The sequence below is a fragment of the Ammodytes marinus genome, assembly GCF_949987685.1.
Source record: "Ammodytes marinus genome assembly, chromosome: 9".
In the NCBI taxonomy this organism is placed as follows: Eukaryota; Metazoa; Chordata; class Actinopteri; order Uranoscopiformes; family Ammodytidae; genus Ammodytes; species Ammodytes marinus.
The window spans coordinates 16,273,955-16,299,110 of NC_137213.1; the positions used below are offsets into that span (position 1 = coordinate 16,273,955).

The 25,156-nt window shown below is 43.0% G+C and overlaps 2 protein-coding genes across 6 annotated transcripts in view; one reads left to right on the forward strand and one right to left on the reverse strand.

Annotated features, from left to right (window-relative positions):
• The window catches only part of znf521 (zinc finger protein 521), a 108,621-nt gene extending 98,959 nt beyond the window's left edge, over nucleotides 1-9,662 (forward strand). For all 5 annotated transcript variants that reach the window (XM_080034844.1, XM_080034845.1, XM_080034841.1 and 2 more), the window contains exon 8: nucleotides 8,164-9,662. In XM_080034844.1, the coding sequence (XP_079890970.1) occupies nucleotides 8,164-8,193 (30 nt within the window). In that variant the 3' untranslated portion in view covers nucleotides 8,194-9,662. The remainder of the gene's footprint in view (nucleotides 1-8,163) is intronic.
• A 9,281-nt stretch (nucleotides 9,663-18,943) lies between these two features.
• Nucleotides 18,944-24,579, reverse strand: LOC307255919 (histamine H3 receptor-like; the record flags this gene model as incomplete). The annotated part of the gene is made up of 3 exons (XM_080034750.1): nucleotides 18,944-19,696; nucleotides 23,508-23,674; nucleotides 24,333-24,579. The coding sequence occupies 3 exons, from the start codon at nucleotides 24,577-24,579 to the stop codon at nucleotides 18,944-18,946; spliced, it is 1,167 nt and encodes a 388-aa protein (XP_079890876.1).
• Nucleotides 24,580-25,156: the final 577 nt, after the last annotated feature.

Genomic DNA, 25,156 nt, shown 5'->3' on the forward strand with positions numbered 1-25,156 from the left:
CGCCCCACCCCCACCCCTTATGAAAAAGAAAATAAAATCTCCGGGTACTTCTGGCAAAGGCCACAATGCAATGAAATGTGGAAAGTTGATAATAAACTTTGCTTTCCCCCTTTGCGTTGGGGCTTCAGATACAGTAGCTTCAGCACATGGGGAAAAGGGAACTGAGCCACTGACAATGCATGCTAGGCTGGATTAATTAGCCAGATTCATTAACTGATGGATTGTGCCGTATTAGCCACAGCTTAAATCTGACATTTCTCCGAGTGCAGTTTCATTTGTGTAGAAAAGTAAACGCACGAGTTCTGTCTCCTCCGGCAATGCGGTGTGTATAGGGGCTGGAGGGCACTGCAATCTGAGGGCTTTTTCTCCCAGTGCTCCCACTTCCCTCCATAGACAAGACAATGAGATTAAAGTGACAGAACAGTGAAGAAGATGACATTTTTCTTCTTCCTGAGATTCCCCTTGTTCCCCTTAAACTGGGCTGTCTTTTTTATTTTTTTACTCCCTCCCCGCTCCATCCTCCATCCTCCATCCTCCATCCTCCCAATTTCATTATAATTTCTTTGGAAGTGACACAAGATTGTAAGTCATGTGTTAAGTCGTGCCGGCGCGATCAACAGAGGACTGGGCTACTGTATGACTTCTCTCTGTCTCTCCTCAGACGCCCGCAGGACACATACCTTAATTGGAGTGTCTTTTTAAAAAGGATCCCTTCAAAGGCAATCCAAAAAGGCTCCCTGGCCTTAATGAGTGCCCAAAGTGACAAGAGCACATCTGCATCATGTTCTACTTCCCCACACACAAATGAGATTTCTCCTCTCCCCATGTGATAGCCATTATTGCCAAGCTGTGACCAATTCCACTGTTTTAATTAAGCATATTTATAGGCTTTCACGTTCACCAGGTGTAAACAGCTATGCATGTCACAACGTCCGTCTTGGACAGAAAATAAGGGAGAGAATGTGGAGGGATGGACATGCAGGAGAGAAGGCAAGGGAGCAGGGGATGGAGAGAGAGAGAGCGACAGAAGCGCTTGTATCCGAAGATAAGAGTGTACTGCATTTTTATGAAATTATAAAGGCATGGAAATACAAAAAATATATAGTCCATAAACGGCAGCTTAAAAACAATATGTAAGAACTTTTTTCACCCATTTTTTTTTCATTTGAAAACTTAACAATGGAAATCTTCAGCTTGAAGCACAGAGACCTAATTCCCCAGAAGTTTATCCTTCATGTGTTTTTTGTTTTTTTCGGTTGTGAATTTTAAAATATGCCCCCGAAAACGCCCCAACTGCCCCACGTCCCTAAAGTGTCGCACAAAAAGCACAAAGTGTTTCGCTTGTTTGTCCCTAAGCGGCTCTCAAACACCACGTTCTCTCCGAATGTCTTGATCTGCCAAAGTATGACAGCTCCTCACGCTTTTGAAAGTTGGATATATATTTTTCTCCTTTTATATGACAACTTGTTTTCTTCTTCATCACCCCAGGTGCTCACAATTCTGTCACCATTTCAAAAAAGTTGCACTACAAAATAAAAGAACAATGAATTAGAAAGAGAGAGAGAGAGAGAAAAAAACAGCTGCTTGTGAGGCGCCATCATTAATATTTAAGCTTATTTATAATTATGTACAACACTGTACACACACTGTAAATTGGGACATAAACACCCTTAGATGACTAGTGATGTATCACAATAGTGGTGTTCTAGTTTTGTAGGTGGATCAGAATTAGACAGCATGACAAACCTAATGATCCTGGGAGGATATTCTCTTTCTAGTGTGTGTGTGTGTGTGTGTGTGTGTGTGTGTGTGTGTGTGTGTGTGTGTGTGTGTGTGTGTGTGTGTGTGTGTGTGTGTGTGTGTGTGTGTGTGTGTGTGTGTGTGTGTGTGTGTGTGTGTATACATATGTGTGTGTGCTGTATGTATTTGTCTTTGTGTCTGTCTCTCCCAGGAATCTGCAACACATGTCTGGAGGGAGACATGACAAAAACTCCCAGAAGCCTTTGAGCTGTTCTTTTTTTCTTTTTCCTGTGTTGCACCACTAGGGAAAGTTAAATCCAAACAAAGAGGAGACGCTTGGTGCACTGTGCTAGAATCCATCACCGGATCTCTCCCTCAAACACATCTCCTTTACTTTTTCTTAGTTGACTTTTTCAACAACTTTGATAAATACCATTTAAAGCGCTTCTCGAGGAAAAAAAGCATGATAGGGCCTAATTCACTGCCTGTAGTGATTTGATTTTTCAAGGGTCTATTATGCTGTTGATGTTAACACGATGCAGCAGCAGCAGAGGCCAAAATAAACAGCATCAGGACAATTATTCCCTCTCGAAATTTCACATTCACACATCGCAACGGTGGAGTCATTTAACTCTTTTTTTCGCAATGACACCGGTCAATTATAAGCTCATTGTCTGATCTGCTCCTCCATTTGGGTGGGAAAACATGAGAGTGCAGATCGCCTCTCGCCTACTCGGATGAAGCAGGAGAAAATGTAGTCCTCAAAAAATCTCGGCATTTGTGAAGTGGCACATCTAGCAGCACAGGAGAGAGACGAGAGAGGGGGGGGGGGGGGGGGTTGGACTCTCCGTATAGCGTCCCTAGTCAAAGTCTATCCCCGACTGAAGTGGTTAAATGTGAGAGTAATTGTGTTTTGTTTCTGGGACTGACATGTGGAACCCCATGGACCCCATCTCCCTCCCAGTGACAGGCAGAGATCCTCCCCCCTCGCTCTGTCTAATTAGAGGATGTAGCCCAGGGCTCATGTCCCAGGAAGACCCATCCCCCTCCCAAGATGGCTCCCCTAAGAAAGCCCTTAATTGGGTTCTTTAGTCATAGTCTTCATTTTGGCTGGAAAGGCATCTGTGTGTTGCTATCACCTCAGAATACAGTTTGTATCGCTCTCTTGTGTTTTTTCTTGTTCTTTCCTTTTTTTTCTCCCTCTCGCTGGCCCTCTCTCTCTCTCTCTATTCCTTCCCCTCTCCCTGTCTCCCACTCTCTCCTCACTTAATGAGGCCCCATAATAACACAGCAGTTGTGCAGTTGTTTTGCTACCTCAGTCAAACAGCAGGATCACTACACAGTGTGTTCCTAGTACCATTCACTTGTCTACTTAGACAGGGTAATGAGTATCATTTGGAGCTACAAAGCACAAGCCCACAAAAAGGGTGGTCCGTCATCTCTGGTTACACCTTTAGAAGTATGTGGTGGGGCTAGTTAGAAAGCATTTCTGGCATTATGGATTTCTTATATATATTTTTTACAAGCCTTTGGTGTTGAAAACGACGAGACACACACAATGACACACATGGAAGACACTGAAATCCATTGCTGTTGTCAACTCCACCCATAGCCCAGCGCCGTTACTGTATGACCGGGACTCCCCGGGCACCTCACTTCAAACAAGACGGTCTGTTACCAAGGAGACCAAGGCCGGTTGTGGCACAACAGTGTTTGGGGTCAACTCTCCCTACGGCCTGATAAGTGATGACTGTGGAGAATGCCAACTGCTGTGTTATTTATTTATTTGATTGTGTTCTCCATTGGCTAAACTAGTCGGCAGTAAGCCTGGCCCGAGGTCAAAGCAGGAAAAGATTACTCCCTCAGTGGACTGGTCAACAGTAGGGAATGCATAAGGGAGGATTCAGTCAATACTGGAGCGAGTTCAACACACCATTAGGCATCAAGGTGGAATGCAGCACTAGTCTTGTCTCTCTCCCACAGCAGTTTTAAACAATAGAGAAAACACCTCAGACAGTGGCAGAAGTCCGTCAAACTGACCCAAGACACAATAGGACTCATTGCTGACTGAAGTCCACTTCAGTTCGTCTTTCAATCACTACACAAACATAAATTAGCTGAAGTGGTTTCATCGCTCAAACTCACCCTGCTTTTCAGAGCCTCAATAAAAGCCCGCAGGTTCTTTGTTTTAGTATCATCATCTGATGACATTCTCATCTTATGCGTTAATTAAATTCCTGAGTGATGACTACGGGTATGCACATGTCTCAGTGGTTTTGTGCACACGTCCCCATGCTCCAGATGCAGCGACACAGGCTTACTGTATGTCAGCCACGCAGGGCAAGAGAGAAACTCCGCACGGACTGGCCAGACTTTTAATCAGAGCTCAGAAGATGTTTACAGTTTTGACTGTTCCCCTTAAATTTTGATTATAGATCAACTGAGTGAGACACTTAAGCCGCAGGGATTCAAAGGAATGTGCTTAACTCTTCTAATTAAATAGTTTCCTTAATGAGTAATCTTTCGTGTAAGTAACACTTACTCGACTCAAAAATGCAATTGCCTGCTTCGCCGTTGAACTGGATATGAAGTATATATATAGAATATATGCTGACATGGATATATATTTACTGACATTTGTTAACAGCTTTGTAAAGGATGCATTCATGTATGCTTTTATGAATTGTTCGTTCTCGCACTTATATTCATTTTGGTAAAATTTGATGCAATATACAGTACATAACATATCATTATCACTAAAGTGTTTGCATTTGAAGATACAGCAATATCAATTTGAGGGCTGGATAATTCGACAGATTATGTACAGTACAATGGCCAACTGCACACTGCTTTGTTTGTTAGAAGAAGAAGCTTTGAAAAGGCCATGGCTTTCAAAGTCGTTATTGCTTTCTCAGCTATCTAACTACTCAGTAAAGCCTGGGTTTAATGCTACATGCTGGATAATACCAGGTATATGTGCAGACACAGTGCACTTACTCTAGCATGTGCTCTTAAGGTATTAACATTATGCTAATCAAACATTGTTAGCGTTGCAATTAAGCTTTACATGGACTCTCTGTGATGTCGGACAACGTGAGGATTGCCTTTAATGCGGAGATTGAATCAGATGAAAGGGAAAATGTGTCTGCCGGTCCACTGGCCTTTTTCCTTTGCGGGGCTGATGTAAGAGATGCACCTCTGTTGCCTCACTGGAGACCCCGGTGCTATCGATGGAGACCAGAGCAATGGGGAACGACATTAAGAATGATTAGTTAATAAATCAACTCCCCAGCCTACTTGCACTTTCCCGCTCTCTCGTCTTCCCCAATCACTCCCTATTTTTTTCCCCTCACCCACTCCCACTCTGCCGCAACGTTAAATTCCTAAGACGTGTTGCACCTGTTTGCATGGGTACACAAGACCCCTGCTGTATGTTCCCCCTCCTCTTCCACAACCCCTGAGGGCGTTGCAGTATGGGTGATGTAATCAGATGAAAGTGGTGGTTCAACAGTGGCACAGAGCCGGTGAGAGAGTACAGATAGGAGAGGAGAGGAAGAGGCTCGCTCCGAGGCCAATGCAGCCTCAGTCTTCATAAGGGAGAAGCAGCGGCTGCGCATTATTGATCAGAGCGAAAATTTAATTTAGTGGAGAATTGACTGCTACGGTTTACCTGAACACTGCTGGTAACTGGGCCCTGCAGCAGGCCTGTGTGGCCAGCAGGTGGTTGAAAGGATCGAGGAGGAGATTAAGGGGTTGGATAGAAAGGAAGGAAAGGGATGATAAAGGGAATGGCGGAGTTTCAGGGGGAATAGGACGGCGTTAAAGGAGGGAGGGAGTTAGAGCTAAAAGGCTTAATGGAGGGCATCTAATCCTAAATTGCAGTGATTTTGGTGTGACACCATTAGTGACATCCTCCTCGCCGGGGCAGTGGGCATTTTGGTCATTTTCTTTCATAAGATGTAAATGATGTGTCTCACATCTAATTTACCCGGCTACAACACTTGTAGCCGGGTACTGTCGGTATTTAACATACACAGCGCTGGTGCAGAGGTACTTGAGGAACTTGACAAGAATTAAGATTGGAAAGTGAATTTACCTCCATCTCCCTCTGCCTCGCTTCCACCTTGCATACTCACACACACAGTGTATAGCTACTCTGCCGAGTTCAGTATCCACAGAGATAAAGGTATCAGTTTCATTTTCTTTTAACGTTTTTTTCCTCTATTTCCCTTTAGTCTGCATGGCTGCCACAGCCACTGATGTCGTTTAGCACCGTCCTTGAGAAAGCCCTCAGTGAGAAAACTCCATGGCATGTTTAAGGAAAAGGTAGAATGCAGTGTGTGTCAGACAGAGCTGGGACATGCAGTGGGGGGAGCCATTCCCCAGAGGGGTTATTTTCCCCTCTAATAGCTGTTACGAGCCCTACATTATATCCAAGGAGCTACGTTCCTTTGGGGTCCACAGACACACAGACACAGACACAGACACAGACACACACACACACACACACACACACACACACACACACACCCCTAGACCCTCTGTCACACTCACACAAAGGCATGCACACTCAGTTGAGCACACATTTTCTCTTCTCTGTTTCTCTCCCTTTCACGCACACACACACACACACACACACACACACACACACACACACACACACACACACACACACACACACTCAGTACTAGCCGCTTTGCTCTCCTCGTGTCAATATCCTGCCATTTGAAGTCACGTACTGCAGGGGCTTCTGGGAGTCGCCAAGGAGCCAGGCTGACGGGTAATGGGCCGCATTCATTAATAAGGTTGCCGTGCTCCTGTCCCTCCTCAGCAATGCCAAGGATGTCTTCACTGAGGGGTGGGGGGGGGGGGGGTGGAGTGTGAGGAGGGGGGGTGAGGTGGAGCGAGAGGGAGAGAGCGAGAGAGAGAGCGTCCCTTGGGGAGTCTCCTCCCAGACTCACTTAAAGGAGCTTTATTTCAGCAGGAGAGGAGAGGAGGGAAAGCACAGGAGCTGTCGGGGCCTCCTCTTTTTTAAAAAAAAGGGGAGAGCAGGGCCCAGGCGAGCCACGCTATCCCTTCCAGGGGTCACACTCCTGCTCCCCGTCAAACAGCTTATTACCCCACCTGTCGGGAAGTAATCGCCCTAGCTGAAAGGAAGGCTGTCGAGGTGTTTAAATGCTTTATATGGAGGCAGCTGAAAGGGTAAAGAGGGAAGGAATGAATGCAAAGGGGGGGGGGGGGGGGTGCTCTGCCCGCGGGATCCTGCACCAACAGGAGTGAAGGTGACTGCTTTTCGTAAACCTTTCTCGCCGAGGTTGCAGCAGTAATCGTTTTTTTCATTCTCGCCGTTATATTTTTATAAAAGTGGCTAAGCAATACAAATGTCATTCCACACGCTTGTGCGCTTTACTCCGCGCCTATGTGTGCCACACAATGTAGCCTACGTGTGCACCGAGGTGTGTGTGTATTTGTGCATGCATGCGTGCTGATGTCTCGGTGACAGGTGTGTTTAGTCCATGCCAGTTTAGAGAGTCCAAGGCCGTGTTTTAAACAGAGCGCAGCAAGTGGGGCATGTAGTTTGCATTAAAGGGATTAGCAGTCACTTCAAAAGATGACCTGGATTCAGCCCACCAGGGACACCAGTTACACACCCCCCTGGTCCACACTCCCTTTAAAGAACCTGGCACAGCTGCCCCACTACAACCACTCTCCACGGCCCGCGTGTGCGCCTGCATACATTTAGGGAGATGCAGCGAAAAACAGAGCGATACTGTCAGCTTGTTATCCTGTCATAGTAAATGTGCACCGTTACTTATTCTCAGCAGAAATCATTAACGGCCTCACCTGCAGCTAAAGTATTTCTCAACTTTTTTTTCTTTTTTTTTCTCCTGCACTGTACATTCCATACATGTTTGCGCTGGATAAACAAGCCTCTCAGGATGATATTCCATCACTGTGTCAGTGCCTTGTTATGGATTTGTTTCCATGGAAACAGCCTTTGATCGGGAGGCAGGCTTTCCCGAGGAATGGGATGTTATCCGTCAGTGGTCTTGTGCCTTTGTGTTAGACCGAGACCTAACTATGCTAGTACGCTTGATCCCCAAGTCTACAGCTATTGATCCACATACACACACACACACAGATTTGACTACGGTGCAAGTTAATTGGATGTGGGTGATGAAAGCCTAATAATGACCATGTTCAAATCAAATGTCAAAAATAATCCAAAGTCAATTGCCTGTCAATAATAACACTTAAACTGCATTTCAAGGTGTAGAACATTAGAGCTCTTGGTTTGAAAAACAAAAAAAATCCCATGTGCTTTTAATGAAATTGAAGGAAAATGAAAGACACATTTCTTTTTTTGTTGTTGTAGGCTATGTGATCATAACGTCCCCCCTGTTTCTTTTCATGTCCTTGCAGAACCACACGTTGACTCAGCACAGCAGCTAACGTGGCAGAGATCAGCGCCGTGGCCCTGGGAACAAGGATCACATGACGCGGAGAATAATGTCTGACCGCCAATTACCGTCCGGCGCAGTTTCCCCACTGACCGTCTTGCACTGAACTTTCGATTCAGTCACACCACAAGGATCCACGCCACAGCAAGAAAAAAGAAAAAGCAAAAAGCAAAGAAAATAAAAAGAGAGACGGGGAAAGAACATAAAAAGGAACCCTCTCCGTTCAACCATTATTTCAAAAATAAAGAAAAAGCCAACTTGTTTGTACATAGAATTCTTCGTGTGTTGCTTAACTACAGCTATATTGCAATCTTATACAGTATTTGCCAGTGTACAGTTCAAAATGTTTGTCCAAAAAAGAGAAAAGGGGGGGGGGGGTGTCAATGAGATTGTCAATCAGACCAGATGGGACTCAACCAGTTGTGTAAAGGAGAAACAGGGTGCACTGAGGGGCGTAGGAAACTGTAGGAAGCGGCAAAGTGTTGTCAGGAGGACTATTTTCATCAAAACCGCTCCTACTGTGCAGTTTGCCACTCTGTATCCTGGTCAATCATTATGGGGGTAGGAATAAAGCTTGATTCACCAGCATAGGCTGAGATAGGCTTGTTTGTGTGTCCGCCGTGTAACATGGCTGCCAGAGGACCAGCTGAGAACGGCGGTAATCTACGCTGGAGTTCAGACGAGAGGCGGGATGAAGAAGAGAAAAAAAAGAAGAAGAAAAAAAAACAGCAACACAGCGAACAGAAAAACAGGACAGGATGCTTATATATGCAAACGCAGTGACACAGATTTTTTGAAAAAGGCCAGTTCCTCTGGTTTGCTCGTGTACAGAGGCGTGAAGCTCCCATGTGGCTCTCAGAGCATGGGGAAATCTCCAGCCCACTGACTCAACCTGTACATTTTTTGTTGTTAATGTTTACTGCTCATTGAAGCCTGGAGATTACTGGATTTTTTTTTCTTTCATGTTTTGTTATATCTCTATGTATTTTTTCGAAGTGTAGGAGGGGGAGCAAATCCATTTGGATTTGGGGTCATTAAAAACTGAAAAAAAAATGTCAGTCTTTCTCGGGGATGTACCGTAGTTACAAAACTCCGTCCCTGGCTCTCCTGGAGAGTGCCCGAAACAACTCCTCTTGTTCCTTTTTGCAGTGTCCCATTGCTCTCTGCTCAAGCTGGAAGCCAGTGTGGCATCATACAAAAACTTTAAACCATTCTGTTATGTAAATGTTTTTTGCATTCATTGAACCTGAGATGCACTTTTGTATAAAAACTTTAATGTTTTGACATTTTGATTGAGAATTGTTCGTACACCGTTTACAGGACGTCACCATCTCCTGCAGCAAAAGGACAGTTATCTCTGATGTTATTAAAAATGTATTGTACAAATATGGAGTTCTGTATTTGGCAGACCTCGTTTTTTGTGTTGCACATGTGATGGAAATATTAAAAACTGTATGAGGAGATGGCTTCTTTGTCCCTTCATTATATCTCTAAAATAGTTATCTGTCTCTTATCTGTGCGTGTGTGCGTGCGTGTGTGCGCGCGGCCGTGCGCGTGATCACAATTAACCCATCAGACAAGACCTCAGACAGCATAAACACGATCATCATCAAAAGGCTTACACTGCCCTTTTTCATTGTATCAAATTGCATCCTATTTTCGCGCTCCCTTGTGGCTCTCGCTAACAAACATCTGAGCATCTTAAGGGAGGTCTGTGTTATTAATGACTCCATTACCCATCACCCTGTGCGGTCCCATTCTACACACCCTTGCGCTAGGTCTATTTAGGGAGCCTCCAGCACTCCGGGAGACCTGGGAAAAAGAGTATTCTGCCTTTGCCGAATGGGACAAAACCCATTCAACAACATCTGTCTGTCACAGCGAATGATTCATCAATGGTGACACGCGAGCAGCATAACATTTGTCCAAGGTTTCAGCTTTATTTTGAGAGGGCTCAGTGCAGCAGCTCATAGCAATGTAACAAGATTACAATAGAAGAAAAACAAATTACTAAACTAAAGCTTTATTTGAAATGCACAGCAGATACTATATTGTATTATACATTGTTTATATAAAAGACTGCTTACTATAGCGTGTATAATATGCAAGTTCAAACACAAATAAGAATACTATAAGCACAACAATATTCCTTTGTATACGGTTTTGCTCTGATATGTACAAAACAGAATTAAAACACAGTGTGATCCCTCTAGATGATGAAATCAAAACTCAAAAAATCATTTCAGAATATGATCATTTGCAGTATTTCATAGTACGTCTGTGTAATCTGTGTGTTTGTAAAGCTTGTCTTATTGAATTTATTTCAAGCGTTGCATCAAATGGTCATGTTGCCTGTCATCCATTAGCTTTTATTACATTACTGTAATAAGGCTCAGATGAGGAATGGACGGGCCCTCTGACGCTGTGTGAAAGACTCCCACAATAAAGACACAACCCCTCGTCCCAAATCGGAGATGGTATGGCCCACCATTAACTGTCACACTGAATGCAAGCTGGGCATCCATTAAACAACTTTGCTTGCATCTCCCCGTGCCAGGTACTTTTAATAAGCTTCAAGGGCATTTGAACGGGTCCAGAACTTTGCTTTGCCAGAGATGGACTGGCCCACATCATCCATTACATTAAATTGGGTGGCGGCCTCCAGCTCATATTTATGATTTAATTAAATTCACTTGTGAGGCGTATCAGAAGCACTGCGGCCTCCCTTTTAAACGCCAGCCTTAGCAGCAAAACACACACACACATGCACACACACACACACACACACACACACACACACACACACACACACACACACACACACACATGAGCGCATACACAAGCTCTGTGTTTTTCTGACACTCGCCCAAATGTGAGACTTTGTGGGCGCTTTGGCAGGGGCGTTCTCAGGGGTTCATTTAAAGCAATATAATTACACAGCCCCCAAGTATATTCTTCCATCAGAAAAGCAGCAGAATGGATGGCTTGTTCAGAGATAACTTAGCCCGGCTGGTCCTCCAAGGTGTCGTCACATGACCATAACCTCAATGTGCGAGTGGCACTCAATGCTGCTAGGGAGCCCGGCCAGTCCTAGGTTGAAACTGGACAGTCGGGGCCAGATGTTTGGGAGTAGCCTGAAATGCCATTGTTCTTGTCCATGATGTGTGTTAATGGCATTTTGTAGTTTTTTTTTCATTTGACAGCCCTAATACCCATTGTCCTCTAGAGGAAAAAGCCTGTGTTAAGACTTTTTAAAAGTATTATGAGATTCCACTTAACCTGTGCAGTATGTTGCCAATCACAGGCAGCTGAAAATGTGCCCACTTTATCGGGGTATGAACAACCCCTGCACAAATGTAAGTATGCATTGAGCGCTTGTCCCCTGTGTTCCGGTGTCCTTGCTGTAACTCTTTTCTTTGGTGCAAAATTGAGTTTGGTGAAAAGTCCACATTGTGAGGCTGTGCATTCCTCCCACTGAAGGAGACCTCGGAGACCTCTTATGGCATTCAATATGTGCGCCCAAGCGTGAGATCCAGATCCATTTGGCCGGGCCATCCGCTGGGAGCGTCTGGGGTAACCCAATCTCTCACACCGGGCACTCCACATCCAGAGAGCCATCTTTTCACTTCAGGACTGTGTCAGCAAAATGGACGCCGAAAAACCTCACTATGTAAGCCAGGCCACGGGGTTTATGGAATGGAGCACATGCAGGGACTTCTTTTCTATTGCTTTTGTGTGTATCCAGCAGATTGTGCATGAACCTACATTATAGAGCTCGGTAACACTTTACAATTAGCCTGGTCCTTCCAGACCATCCTACTTCATTTCATTTGTACAGAAGGTCTGAAATTGCTCAATTGACAAACGTAAACTCACTTGAAGGCGGGTGTCTGTTGAAGTTTAAAACTATTGGATCTGCCCAGTGTCACTCTGGATCTGCCAAACTTTCGCATAACGTTTGGCCGTGACCTATGTCATGCGCCGGCTTCTGACCACAACTAAAACAAACTGAAACTGGCGCACGTCATAGTTCTCAGCCACTCCCTCTGTTCGCTGATGGGACCGGTAAAAAATCTACAGGAGAAAATCCGCTAATATACCGCAGACCCAGACTCACTACTGAAGGGAAAGGAAAATTGAGAGGAAGTAGGTAGGCGGGTGGTGCCAGGCTACTTTACAATAAGGGTACATGAATGAACTGTTAGTAAATGCTCAGTTAATGCTAAATAGGCATTAACTAAGCATTGACTATTGGAAATTACTAAATTAATGTTTAATAAAGATTACCTAAACAATAACTAACCATTAGGCATTGTTAATGCTTAACTAAGCATTAGTTGACTAAGCATAGCTAATGATTAACCAAGCCTTAAATAACTGTTAATAACTTACCATTAACAGTTAGTTAATGCTTAGTAAGCATTAATTACACATTAACTAACTGTTGATAGCATTACCTAACAGTTAATTAATCTACCCATATGTAAAGTGTTACCTAAAGCTCTATATCTAAAATCACTGACCTCAGAGTGAAGTTACTTTTAAAGATGGTTCCTCTGCAAACTTATAAGTGGCACAAAAAAAAAGTGATCTGGCACTAATTCAAAAACGAGCCTGGAGCTGTGAATATTAGGATGTTCACCCTCATCCCACACGTCAAACTTGACAAGTGCAAAAGTATAAAATGAGAATATGTATCCTAAAATAAGATTCAGAGTTGATGCAAGATGCATCTTTCATCCCTCCATCCAACTTATAAAACAGCTTATCCTGTTCAGGGTCACACAATGGGCAATAGTGTGTGCCAGTCTTATCACCACCTTAAAACATATAGAGACAAACAAATGCATTCACACTCTTCCCTCCTCTGTAGCCCCTCCTAATGATGACTCCTGTCTCCTGAAGTGAGAGCGCTGAAGGTGAGTATCGCCCTCCAGTCATCTCTCACTCTGCCCTACCAAGACAAACACTTGAAATTGACAGGGCACTAGATTTGTTTTGTTGTTGTTGTGGATGGGGAGAATTCAAAAATGTATTAAAAAACACCAAGCAATAAAATATAGACTAGGTGGGGTCAAAATCCCTGCAATTCTCCAGGCTCGGCAGCAGCCAGTGTGTGTGGCCGATTGTGATGATACGAAGACAAGGGGAAAGAGTCCAACAAGAAGGAGAGAAGAAGAGGTAAAGAAGTATCAATAATGCAGCGTACACCGTATATAGCTGACAGTAAAAACTGCAAGGAGAGAGAGAGGATGGCACAACGAGTCCCCTTGTATCTAAGTGCAAGTACATGAAATCATTGGTTGAATGATTTGAGTTCATTCAGGCTGCTACAAAACTGTTTCATATGTTTCAGTGAGTGTTGGGGGTGTGCGTGACCGCGTATGCAGAAAAAAAATCAACACAGATTTCTCCAGGATTTACAATGAAAAGAAAATCTCTGTTGCATATTAACCCTGGTGTGAAATAGTCTTTGCTCACTAACATCTGACATGTGTATATTTTATGAACACACACAAGGCAGAAAAAAATAAAAAAAATAAATTGGAGAAGGAGGCCACGGTAGAGTCCATTTTCATTGTATTCAATTTTGGGGTACCTGAAATGTCGGCTTAACACATACACATATTTCCTTCTTAATGCTGATTAACTAAAAAAAAATCTCAAAAGGGCTTCATTCTATCCGGGTTCGCCCACTCTCTCCCTTCTCTTCTCTTTCTCCTTTTTTCCCTAAATTCTATCCCTCTATTATTTTAATTTTAAGAGCCTTCCTTATTCCACCACTCCTCCTCTTCCCCTTTGCATCTCTTGTATTGTAAACAGCTCACAAAAGCATGACAAGGTCTCTGCTCATGTTCCCCCTGCCTCCCGCTCTGTTCTCCCAGCTATTTGTTATTGTCTCCTCGCTATCGCGTGTGTGTTTGTCTCTATCACGCGTTCTTTATTCTGTTTTTTTTCCTCTGCGTCAGAAAAGCAAAAAGTTAATTAAATATGGAACGAGATGGAGCAGCATCTCTTTAAACCATCATGTCATTAAAATGGCATCCCTGGGAGATCAGCTTAAAAGGAGTCGGAGAACAATGTCTTCTCCGTCAGATATTTATGGGTCTGGTTATGTAAACATGCTCCCTTTATTCTCTATGTATATTTCATGTAATTATCACTTTTTGTAGCGCTGCCCTCCTGAGATTTGTAGAGGCAAGAAGTTACTGGGGGAATGTCATTAGAAGAAGAGACTATTGTTACAGTGCTGCGATGATACTTACTGCAGCGGGGAGAGAGAAAAAAAAAAGCTCCCATTCCCGTCCTGATGAAACCTTTTATCTATATTTGACTTCATCATATAAAAATCATCAATGTCTTGTTACAGCGTATATGCTGCTGAGACTAAAAAACGCATGGCCCATTCTCTGCAGTCACCCATCCTTAATACAAACCAAGAGACGCACTGACGAATGCATTCGACAGCATTTTCTCCCTCTTCCATCATAGCATCTGATTTAGATACCAGGAAATGTACTGAAGAATTACAGGTTTGCAACAACAACAAGAAAACCTAAATGCCTCTTACTCGGTCCGCCCCATGAATCCATCTGCTAGGAAATAAAAGCTGAAGATCTGGAGTGAATTGGATTGCTTCAGCAGCAAAGGCCAGTGACTGGTGCTCGGAGGCCTGGGTGCCAGCTGACAGAAGCTGCTAATTAAGAGGGCTGGGGGAGCCGGCGGGGTGCCTTATGAAACAGGGGCACCTGGGTTTCACAAGAGGGGGCCGGGTATCCATCGCAACTCATCTGTGTTGCTCAGGGAAGACTATAGTCCGCTCCAGAGCCACTGCCACGTAGCACTCTTTTGCTGGAGCGTAATGTCAAATGCTGCTCACACACACACACACAAAGAGCCCTCCTCCCCCTTGTGCCCACCCCCGAGCTCGTTTGCCATCACAGAGGGAGATGCTATTGCGTGGCATGATGAAATTGTATATGTCAAGGTGCATTTTATTCAAGTTTTGATGTAGATGCGAAAATAAACAGCTGTGTATCGACAGAGTCAAGTGCACATACTGTATGCAATGTAAACAATAAAAAATAGTTTGTGCACACAGTCACACGTGATCACCCTCATGCACTGGAATCAATGTCCCTCTCCTTTCTATTGTTCGTCGAGTCTTCTTTGCTGTATAGGGTCAAAATGTCTCCAAGTATTCAAACTAGCTTTGACTTAAGGGTCAACATGGGTTGTGTCATCACTGTTTTACTCACCACAAGGCAGACACACAGCTCTCGACCACAACTGACCCGGCCATGTTGCCATCCAACCCGACCCCCACAGATGCAGTAAACCTCAGTGAACTGCAGTATTCTAAAGTCGACAGCAATAACCACTGCAGAATTGCTTTTAATCAACGTCTGAAATGAGGGTGACTTGAAGCGTCGCCCCATGCTGATTAAATGTAATTGTTTAATTGCCAAGTGCTGGGAACCCATCCTAAGAGGATTCCAATGGAATTATTTAATCTCTAGTCAGGAAGTACACTGCAGGAAAAAGCAGAGGGAAAAGCGGAAGAACGGAAAAGGCAAAAAAATCAAGCAGCAATCGTCTGTTTTTTGTTTGTTTTTTGAGCGAGTCCCTCATGAAATATTAAACATGGTTTACATTTAGTTCGCTGAGAAAGTGAACAGCCTACGTAGGGGGGAAAATGTACACTACTAAGTGATACTACAACTTCAAAAGAAAGAGGTCACAGTTTTGACCTGTATCTGAATCCTAAAGTGGTTTGGTCTTGTCCGACGGTTCCCTTTTATAGTTCAGCTTTACTCTTTAGTGCAGCACTATGCTATATACCTTGTTGTAAAAGGTACTGTTATTTCAATGGTTTCTATGTTTTTATCTTAATGCCAAACACAACGGTGGCCTCATTCCACATCTGTCCCCTCTTATTCTCTAGTGTGTGTAGAGCAAGAGGTGTTACCCAGTTTTTTTTTAAACAAGAGATTTCAGCATTAAGTCATCTTCAGCAAAGTGCTAATGGGCAAATTCTATGAGTTTAACTATTCAGAGATTCTCATGTGGAAGTTATATAGGCCCTCTCCCTCCTCTGATCACTGGCTGAGTCTGCTAATGGGCTCTATAAACTTTAGGGGCACAGGTGTGCTCCATTTGGGGTCACAGCTTTTAGATGCATTGCTTGGGGTCGCAGACATCCAACCCCCCCTTAAACACATTCGCTTACACAGACTGAATAGGATTCAAAGGATACACACCTTTGCATGTGCACATAATTAAGATCTCTCATCTGTAATTTTTTTTGTTGGCCTTGTTCAATTTTTGCTGGCATGATCCCCCACAATACAGCCTCAGTCAGTTTGGCACACATGTCATGACATTTCCATCTATCAACAAAATCAATAGCAGTAGTCCTCCTAATATAACCGCACACGGTGCAAGCGTCCCTCGCAGTGATACGGCTCTCGCTGTCGCATTCAGACACACAGCGAGTATACCCAGGCTTGCCATTCTGCTGATAAATGCAGTTCTGTCACCCCAAGGGAAATGTGCCTGCATCCCTCTGGTCAAAAGTGTGCTTCTGTCCCTGCCCCCCCACCAACCCCTTCCCTCCCCACAACCACCACCACCTCCACCACTCCACAGGCAGAGAGGGAGTGAGGGGGAGAGCAGAGGCCTGTTCCCTGCAGCTGTGCCCTTATTCCCAGCACCTGACCAGGGGCCCAGATGTGCACTCGGGCAACAGCAACAATTTGAGCAATGTAAGTCCCCTGTGGGACCCAGGCACCTGCAAATGTAACCCCACTATCAAACATGATGGCGTAATTACAGGTTCTAAAAAGTCTACTATCTGGAAAGAGCTCATTTAATCTATTAAAAAACGAAACCCACCTAAACTGGGGAACAAATACTAAAACGGTATTGCACCCTCAGCATTTGCAAGTCACAACTGAACTTGGCACTGACCCAATTAGCCACCAGGTAGATGGCAATAACACAGAGCGTAGTCAATTAATTTTTATAATGGGCATTAGGATTCTCAGATTAGAGGTGTTTATATTTTTTGATAATCCTACATTTCATTAAAATAAACACATAAGCATTTATTTGTTTAGCTTTTTATTATCATTGTTTCCTTACTTAATTCTGAGCCAAGAGGAAAACAGTTAGGCTACTACTAATATTAAGTTACAGAAACATGTACCGGGAAATATATAGCATTAGTAGTGACTATGTATAACATTTGCTAAGGCAAAGGCTATACTGTAATGTGTTTTTGCAAATTACAAGTGACACTATATGCCAGTGAAAGTACTCACTGTGAGTAAATGTGAAAAGAGCACCATCACATTTTGTCGATCTGTTATTATTAGGTTACATTCCTCAATAGTCCGTAACAGTTAGGATCCTGGCGCAAAAATGTAGCATGTTTTTTACTGACAGTTCAAACACAAACAATAAAGTAATACAGTTTATGGAAGCCATGGCCAATCTCAAAGATCGACTTCACTCTACAGCGAATCAAATCTTAACGCACAGCACACTCAGGAAGCTGGAAAGGTTAATGGTGACATCTAGTGGCACAGAAGTATACATGCAGCTACAGATCACAGTAAAATGGTAATTTGGCATCGGTTGTAAACAAAATGATTATCTCCTACATAAAACCAATAAGTTATGTAAAAAAAAACAATAGTTATAATAACAATTAACGGTATGTGGTAGAACTCCTGAATGTTTTAGTGACAACAGCCACTAATAATGTAATAACATTCATACATTGGATAAAAGTGTACTTGGTGTCTGGAGAATTGTTATTCAGTACTAATCTTGTTTATTACAATGTGTGGCAAAACAAGAGAAAATAAAATGTTTTTTTGACAAATTTCATTTCCCATTTATGTATACATAATGGCATTTTCATCACCGTGCTTCTTTAGTATTTATAAAAATAAATGTTTTAAGTGCAGAGGGTGAGAGTGATCTATTTTACTTCAGCTGCAGCAAAGATGTCACAGTTAGGGCTTTCTTTCCACATAAATCCTCAATATAAGGTATACAGTATAACATTAAGATTCAAGCTACACAACATAAAGTACAAGACACAATTGATTAATTTCACCCATACCCATTGAAGACCAATACAAAATCTAGTAAGGTTTCATTCATACTGTATTTCATTAACCCCCATGAGTGGACATTGGATGTGCCAAAGGATATGAGAGAAAATGTATTTCTGAAACTTTTGTTCTACAGATACATACAGTAGAGGAAATATTTAATTATTAAATAACCAGCAATATTCATCAGCAGGTCTAAATGTATGGTTCAGTTTCACTCTTTGTTGTTGTTGCTTTTTTCAACAGCGAATACAGCACCTTGTATTTGAAATACCTTGTAGTATGTGAATATTCTTTTTATATTAACGATCATAATACTCTGCTTGGCATATTGTGATTCCTTTGACAGGGTCATTATTTTCATGCCTATGATGAATGTAATACATACTTTAGATGTGAACACAGTGCACTGATTTACAGCAAATTACATTATACTGCACAGTACCCATACATCCAAACACTGAGAAGACACAGCTGCAAACTATAAATAATGGTCTCTATGACAAACTGTGCACGGAGCACAGTTCAACGAATCTGTTATATTTTGAATATTTCCATCCATAGTTTTGGCACATTGTTCATCCCCATCCATCCATCCCTCCACGGGTATCCGCGTTTTCATTGGGCCGCACGAAGGACAGCTGACAGGGGGGCAGTATGCCGCCGCGGGCAGAGGATCTTGCTGAAGGCCCTGCGGAAGCTACTGTGGCAGAGTGGGTAGAGGAATGGGTTAATGGCAGAGTTGAGCCACAGGAGCCAGAAGGTGACCTCGTACCAGTGATGCTGGATGCACCGCCCTCTGCAGGCAGCACGGATGATCATCAGTAGGGTGTACGGTGCCCAGCAGATGGCAAACACACACACTATGATGGCCAGGGACTTTGCAATTTTCCTATCCCTGGACAGACGGCTAGGCATCGCAGCCCTGCTGGTTGAGGGATCTAGTTGACCCAAACCGGGAGAGGAGGTCTGCGAGTGGATGGAGCCTCTTGCAGCCAGTTTCATCACACAGGCCCAGTTGTGGGATGGGGGGATACCTTCCCCCTGGGTGGAGGCAGGTTGGCTCAGTTGAAGGTGGAGCTGGGCCTGCCTGCTGTGACGCCTCCTCCTGCGTATGCTGAGGTAAATGCTGAGGTTGAAGAAAGCCACCGAGATGAAAGGAGAGAAAAACTCGAAGAAGGATGCACTCAGCAGGAAGGACCAAGAGTGATAGAACTCCGCAAAGCACTCATCCTTCGGCACGCGGCTCCTGCCCACCGCCAGGTCCCAGAATATGATAGCTGGGCTGTACAGAGCAAAGGCCAACACCCAGACAGCAATCATCTTGATTATGGCTTGATGGGTCATGTTCTGTCTGGCACGGTAACTTACCTGCAGTAAAGAGAAGCATAGATCAGAAGAATATACTTTGAGTAACAATGCCAGTGTTGGGTCACAAAATTGTTTGTGCGATTGCTGCGACCTACCATTACTGTAATGCAGAAATTGTTAAGGCTGTCTTTATTCATAGGAAGTTATGCAATATTCTTCTTAGCAGTGAAGGAAGAGGTATTTAGTTAGCAACACCTTATTAGAATAGTGCATTTAAACCTAACATCCAGAATTCAAAATATGACTTAAGTGTTTAAATACATGCAAAGTATTAGCAAGCAAATTTATTATGCAGGCATAATGACCATTGTTATATTATTTTTTCTAAAATTGCATTTTTATTATTGATTCATTAATGTCTACACAGAGTTGTAATGTATGAGCTGTTTGGGATGGAGCTAAATGTAACTATTTTACACACCGTAAATTGTTTAATCTATTACAATGTATCGTATCTGTAAGGTAACCTGTCCTGTAACCATTGCTATCCATACAGTATGCAATGGAGTAAAAAGCACAGCGTTAGCATCTGAAGTACACATATAATACAGTAGAAATAGCCTACTCTAAAGGAGTACAAATATCTTAAAAATTATACTTAAGTCCTGTACAGCAGAACATTTTACTTCAAACGCTGTTTAAATAAACATACATTGGTAAAATGAAAATGGAGGTCCTCCACCAGAAGCCATAGCTTTAAACCACTATGTCTGCAAAAATCAACCAATGAACCAGTGAAACCTATGAGGGACACCGAAGACCCCCAAATGAGAATTTTACAATAGGCTATAATATATATAAACTATCAAATTAACATTGGACCATGTTAGGCCTATAAATCTTTTGACAGATAAATAAATCTCAATCTAAATCACAGACCATTTTGATGGAGAAACATCATCCAACATCCTGACATGTTTTAACTGCAAAAAGGGAGTGTGAATGAGTGCTAAGCCGATGGAGCACCTCTAGTGACCACTTGTCTCAATTAGTGTCACGTCCTGTGTCCCTGTCCACATTCTTGTTCAGTGGACAGCGTACTTTACAGCCTCTCCAGCTGCTCTGCATGTGCCCATGCTCTGAATGGCTAAGAATGTCACTTCTCCAAAGTAGATGAAAAATGGGCCTGACTATGTTTTGTATAAATGAATTGGCATACACTATGTGTTGCCCTTGCTTCATTTAGTGATGTAACAGAACACAAAGAGAAAAAAATCTGGTCTTCTCATTATTCGGATTGGAGATAATAGATTCTTAACTAATTCTTGTTATCAGAAATAACGCATAAAAAAAGATCCGTTCTGTCCAACACTGGGCAGTTGGTATTTTGTTAATGTGCTGACATTTCATCTTACTGCCAAATGAATGGATCTAATCTGATTCCATCTTTTCTTGCAAAAGACAAACGTTGTCTTGTGGCTATTGACAATCCTTTGTCTTCCAATGTTCAGAGAGAAATGCTTTTAAGGAAAATGCTGCTTGGCTGCCGGTGTCCTGTTTCTACTATGATTGATCTCTCCAGGTTGGAGGGACCATAGCACTGAGGAGGATCTCAATGATCAAAGCTAGCTAATTAACGAATAAGCTCTCTCTCTCTCTCTCTCTCGCTCTCCTTCTCTCTCTGGTGTTATTTGTATTCATTGCTCTGATGTTAAGTGTTTGCTTGTGAAATGAAACAGAACACGCTCTTTGTCTACCATGCCTAGCCTCATCCCACCTTTGAGTTAACACACAAGTGACTAGGATACAGTCAGCCAGCTAATGCACATACAAGCCTGAAGCCCCTACTAAAGGTCCAATGGGCCTAACAGCTGAAGAGGCTTGGAAATGTATGCTATTCTAGGGTTTTTTTGTCAAGACAGGCAGAAAACAGAATATCGCCTATCATTGCTACTCATAGACATTATAAAGGATAATCCTTTATAATGTATATGTTGCTACTAACCAGAAAGTGAGGTGAGAAAGGAAGTGTCAAAATAAAATAAAAGGAATCTTTACTACAGCCGCCCCTGAATTTCTAGTGAGAAATACATTTAAAGATCAAACCAAATTAAAAAGTATTGTCAGGGAGGACAGGATGTGGAATCAGACGAACTGAAGGTCTGACATAGGACTTTGTCAACAGCAACTTGAGCTGTTCTAATGTGGCCATCTTTGCTTGGTAGGAGGCGGGTCACCTTTCCTAAAGGACAAAGGGCTCTTGGTAGCTGGGAGTCAATGATCATCACAAAGGAGTTTAACTGTAGATCTGGTTTCTCCTTTTGCCATTTGTGCCTTGTCTGAAGTACTGGTAGGTAGGATTTGGTGAAGTGTTTCCAAAAGTGATCACCAGTCAGTTTCTCTGGATATCTCCAACGTCTTCGACTGAGCAGATTGGAGTCGTGATAGGAGACGAGGGGGAGCAAGGTATCATATCGTCCCATGATGAGAAGATTGGGGGTGACTGGATCCATGTCTGCGATGTCTGAAGACGCATAGCCAAGTGGTTTAGAATTAAAATTCCACAACAGTCCCAGGGTGCGCTCTTGGGGACCAGCCCGAATCTACGGAGAGCCAAAGTTCGCTGCTTTCAGACCTTGCTTGCATGGGTAGATGACTGATAACATCATGAATGTTGCTTGCCCATTGACGGAGGTCGAAGCCCCCTTCTGAAAGGGTCGCTCTCAGTTTGTCGAGGAATGTCTTAGCTGCTGCTGGTGAAGGGAAGCTTTCCAAGCAGTTATTAACATAGAAACACTGGTCGACTGAATGTTTTACATCTTCATCAGGTTGGTTGTGCTTTACATGTCTTGAGAGAGCATAAATAGCACAGCAACGACTGCATATAGTACCAAAGGGAAGGACTTGCCATTGGTATACTGAAGGGGGAATCACCTTGTTCATGTCTCGCCAAAGAAATCGAAGAAGGGGCTGGTCTAGGCAGGAGACAGAATTTGTGAAATATGTCTTTAATGTCACCACTTATAGCCATAGCATGTTGCCTGAAGCGTAGCAGCACGCCAAGGAGTGTCGGCCCGAGGATTGGTCCTGGGAGGGGAAACCTATTGAGGCATTGTCCTTGGAAGGTGAATGAAAAGTCAAATACAATGTGATCTTTGTTGTTATGAGTCATCATATGATGGGGAATGTACCAAGCTGATTTAGTACCGTGAACTTCTTCAGGGGTCAATCAGGAGGTTATGACGTAACCATCCGGTTCCAGTTTTACAATCTGTTGACTGTATGAGGTAGCTCTGGTTGGATCCTTTGATAGTCAAGATTCAGTGTTGTGGAGTCGTGGCATGACTGCAGATTGGGGAATTTTCAAGGAAGGAGAGTCTAAGTTGGGTCATGTCATATTGGATTTTTGTCAATCGAGTGTTGTTTTCTCCATATTTTTTAACAGCCCAGTCTGTCCCAATGCCAAATTGTGACTTTTTTGTCTTCATCACGATGGGGAAAGGCTATAATTAGGGGTGGCACTGGGCCTGAATGGGTCAGGACGGATTAACCTCTGCAGATGGGCACATTTGAGAGAGTGAGGTGACACTGCCCCTACCAATGACCTGGAGATTTACCAGACAGAAAATAAGCAATAGACCACAGGCAGTTAACATGTGTATGTCTACAAAGGAGTGAGGGGTTGGGGGGGAGGGGGTTCAAACATTTTTACATTATACATTAAACGCTTTACTCAAATGTAAAAAATTAAATTAAAAAAAATTAAATGGAGAAACTGATCCACCGAATGTTTAGAATCAACTCCTAACAGGAAATTTGCACTGGGTGTCACAATGTTAAATTCACTTTGATGTCTGCATGTTCCACTCACTGCTCTGGTGACTGACAGGAAGCGGTCGTAACTGATGAGGACAATGTTGAAGATGGACGCAGAACAAAGCAGATAGTCCATGACCAGCCACAGCTTGCACAGTCCTCTGCCCAGTGTCCACTTACCAGTAAGGATGTAAGGGATGTAGACTGGGATGCAGAATGCCCCTACAGAAATTAGTATTGTTATCAGAAAGGGATCAAGGAAACAAAGGTATTTTTGTATTTAATGTAATAATAATGTGAAACATGTCTTCATAGGAGAGCTGATGAAATAACTGTAGGCTACCTCAACAAATACAAATACATGTACCCTCATGTGTCTTTTATCTACAAAAAAAGTGTTAGATTTTTACCGTACTGACCTTTATTGCTAGTATTGCTATTTCATTTATTTTCTACTCCCATCATGCCTTTCCTCGTACTGGAAATTGCACATAGTTTATTTTCAATACATGTATTGTATATTCTGTGTCTGTGATATCTTATATGTTAGTCCTAGTATTCCTAGTGTGTTTCTTTCTATTCAAAGTGTGTAGGAAAACCAACCAGAGTAAGACTTTCATGTGCATGTTTTACTGTTCATACAACAATAAACATCTTGTGTCATGAATCTTTTTTTAGGGTTAGGGTCAAACAAAGGAGCGCCATGACTTAAAAAAGAAACGATACATCATACAAAATGTATCATTACATACAGTATATCATGCATCAGTGCATCAGTATACAGAAAATAGCCTTTATGACAGAATAACTTCACCCTGTATTTAGTTATGCCAGGGTCTACCTAAAACAATGGGGGGGAAAGGACTGAGGTTGCACTTACCTACAAGAAAATCTGATATTGCCAAATTCAGGAAGTAGTAGTTGCATTGACTTCTCAAACTCTTGTCCACTTTAAATGCCAGAATGACCAGTGCGTTGCCCAACACTATCACAACATCCAAAGTCACCATCATCGCCATCAAAATGACAATCATGGGTCCTGAAAACTCAAAGCTGCTCTGGACTCTGATTGATGCGTTGTCGAAATAGTAGCGGGTGGAGTTAGAATCAGTTTCTTCCTCAGACATGGTCTTGATATGAGCTGAACGATGTTGTCGTTAAATCCTCAGTAAACCAGCGCTGAACAAAAAAAAATGAGCCAGCAACAGGTGCCGGGCGAATAGACACTGCACCCAGCATCCCCCATATATGCTCGGAAAGCTTCGCGAAAATGAGAAGTGTCCCAGGAAATCCAGGAGAGAGCGCACAACGCTCTCAAAAAAAAAACTGCCTGGACACTTGATGAATTACGCATGCCAGCAATGTCGAAATGTTAAGCCTTGCTTTTATGAGATTACTTATACAAGCAAACAAAGAATAGCTTCTAATTTTTTTAAATCGCAAATTATATGAGGGTGGGACTGCAAAATAAATAATTTGGTTTACGGCATAAATTATTATTATTTAATTTTCATGTCGCAGCAGAGTTGACTTAACAGATGTTTAAATCGTCTCATATTTTTTTTCCTGCTGAAATGCATTCATAGACACAAGGTCTCTCAGCACCACAGGACATTGCATGTGCACATCACTACAACACAGCCTACTAATTTCGGGGGTTGCCTCTACTGAGCCTGCTGTTGGTAGGTAGAGGATACAGCATGC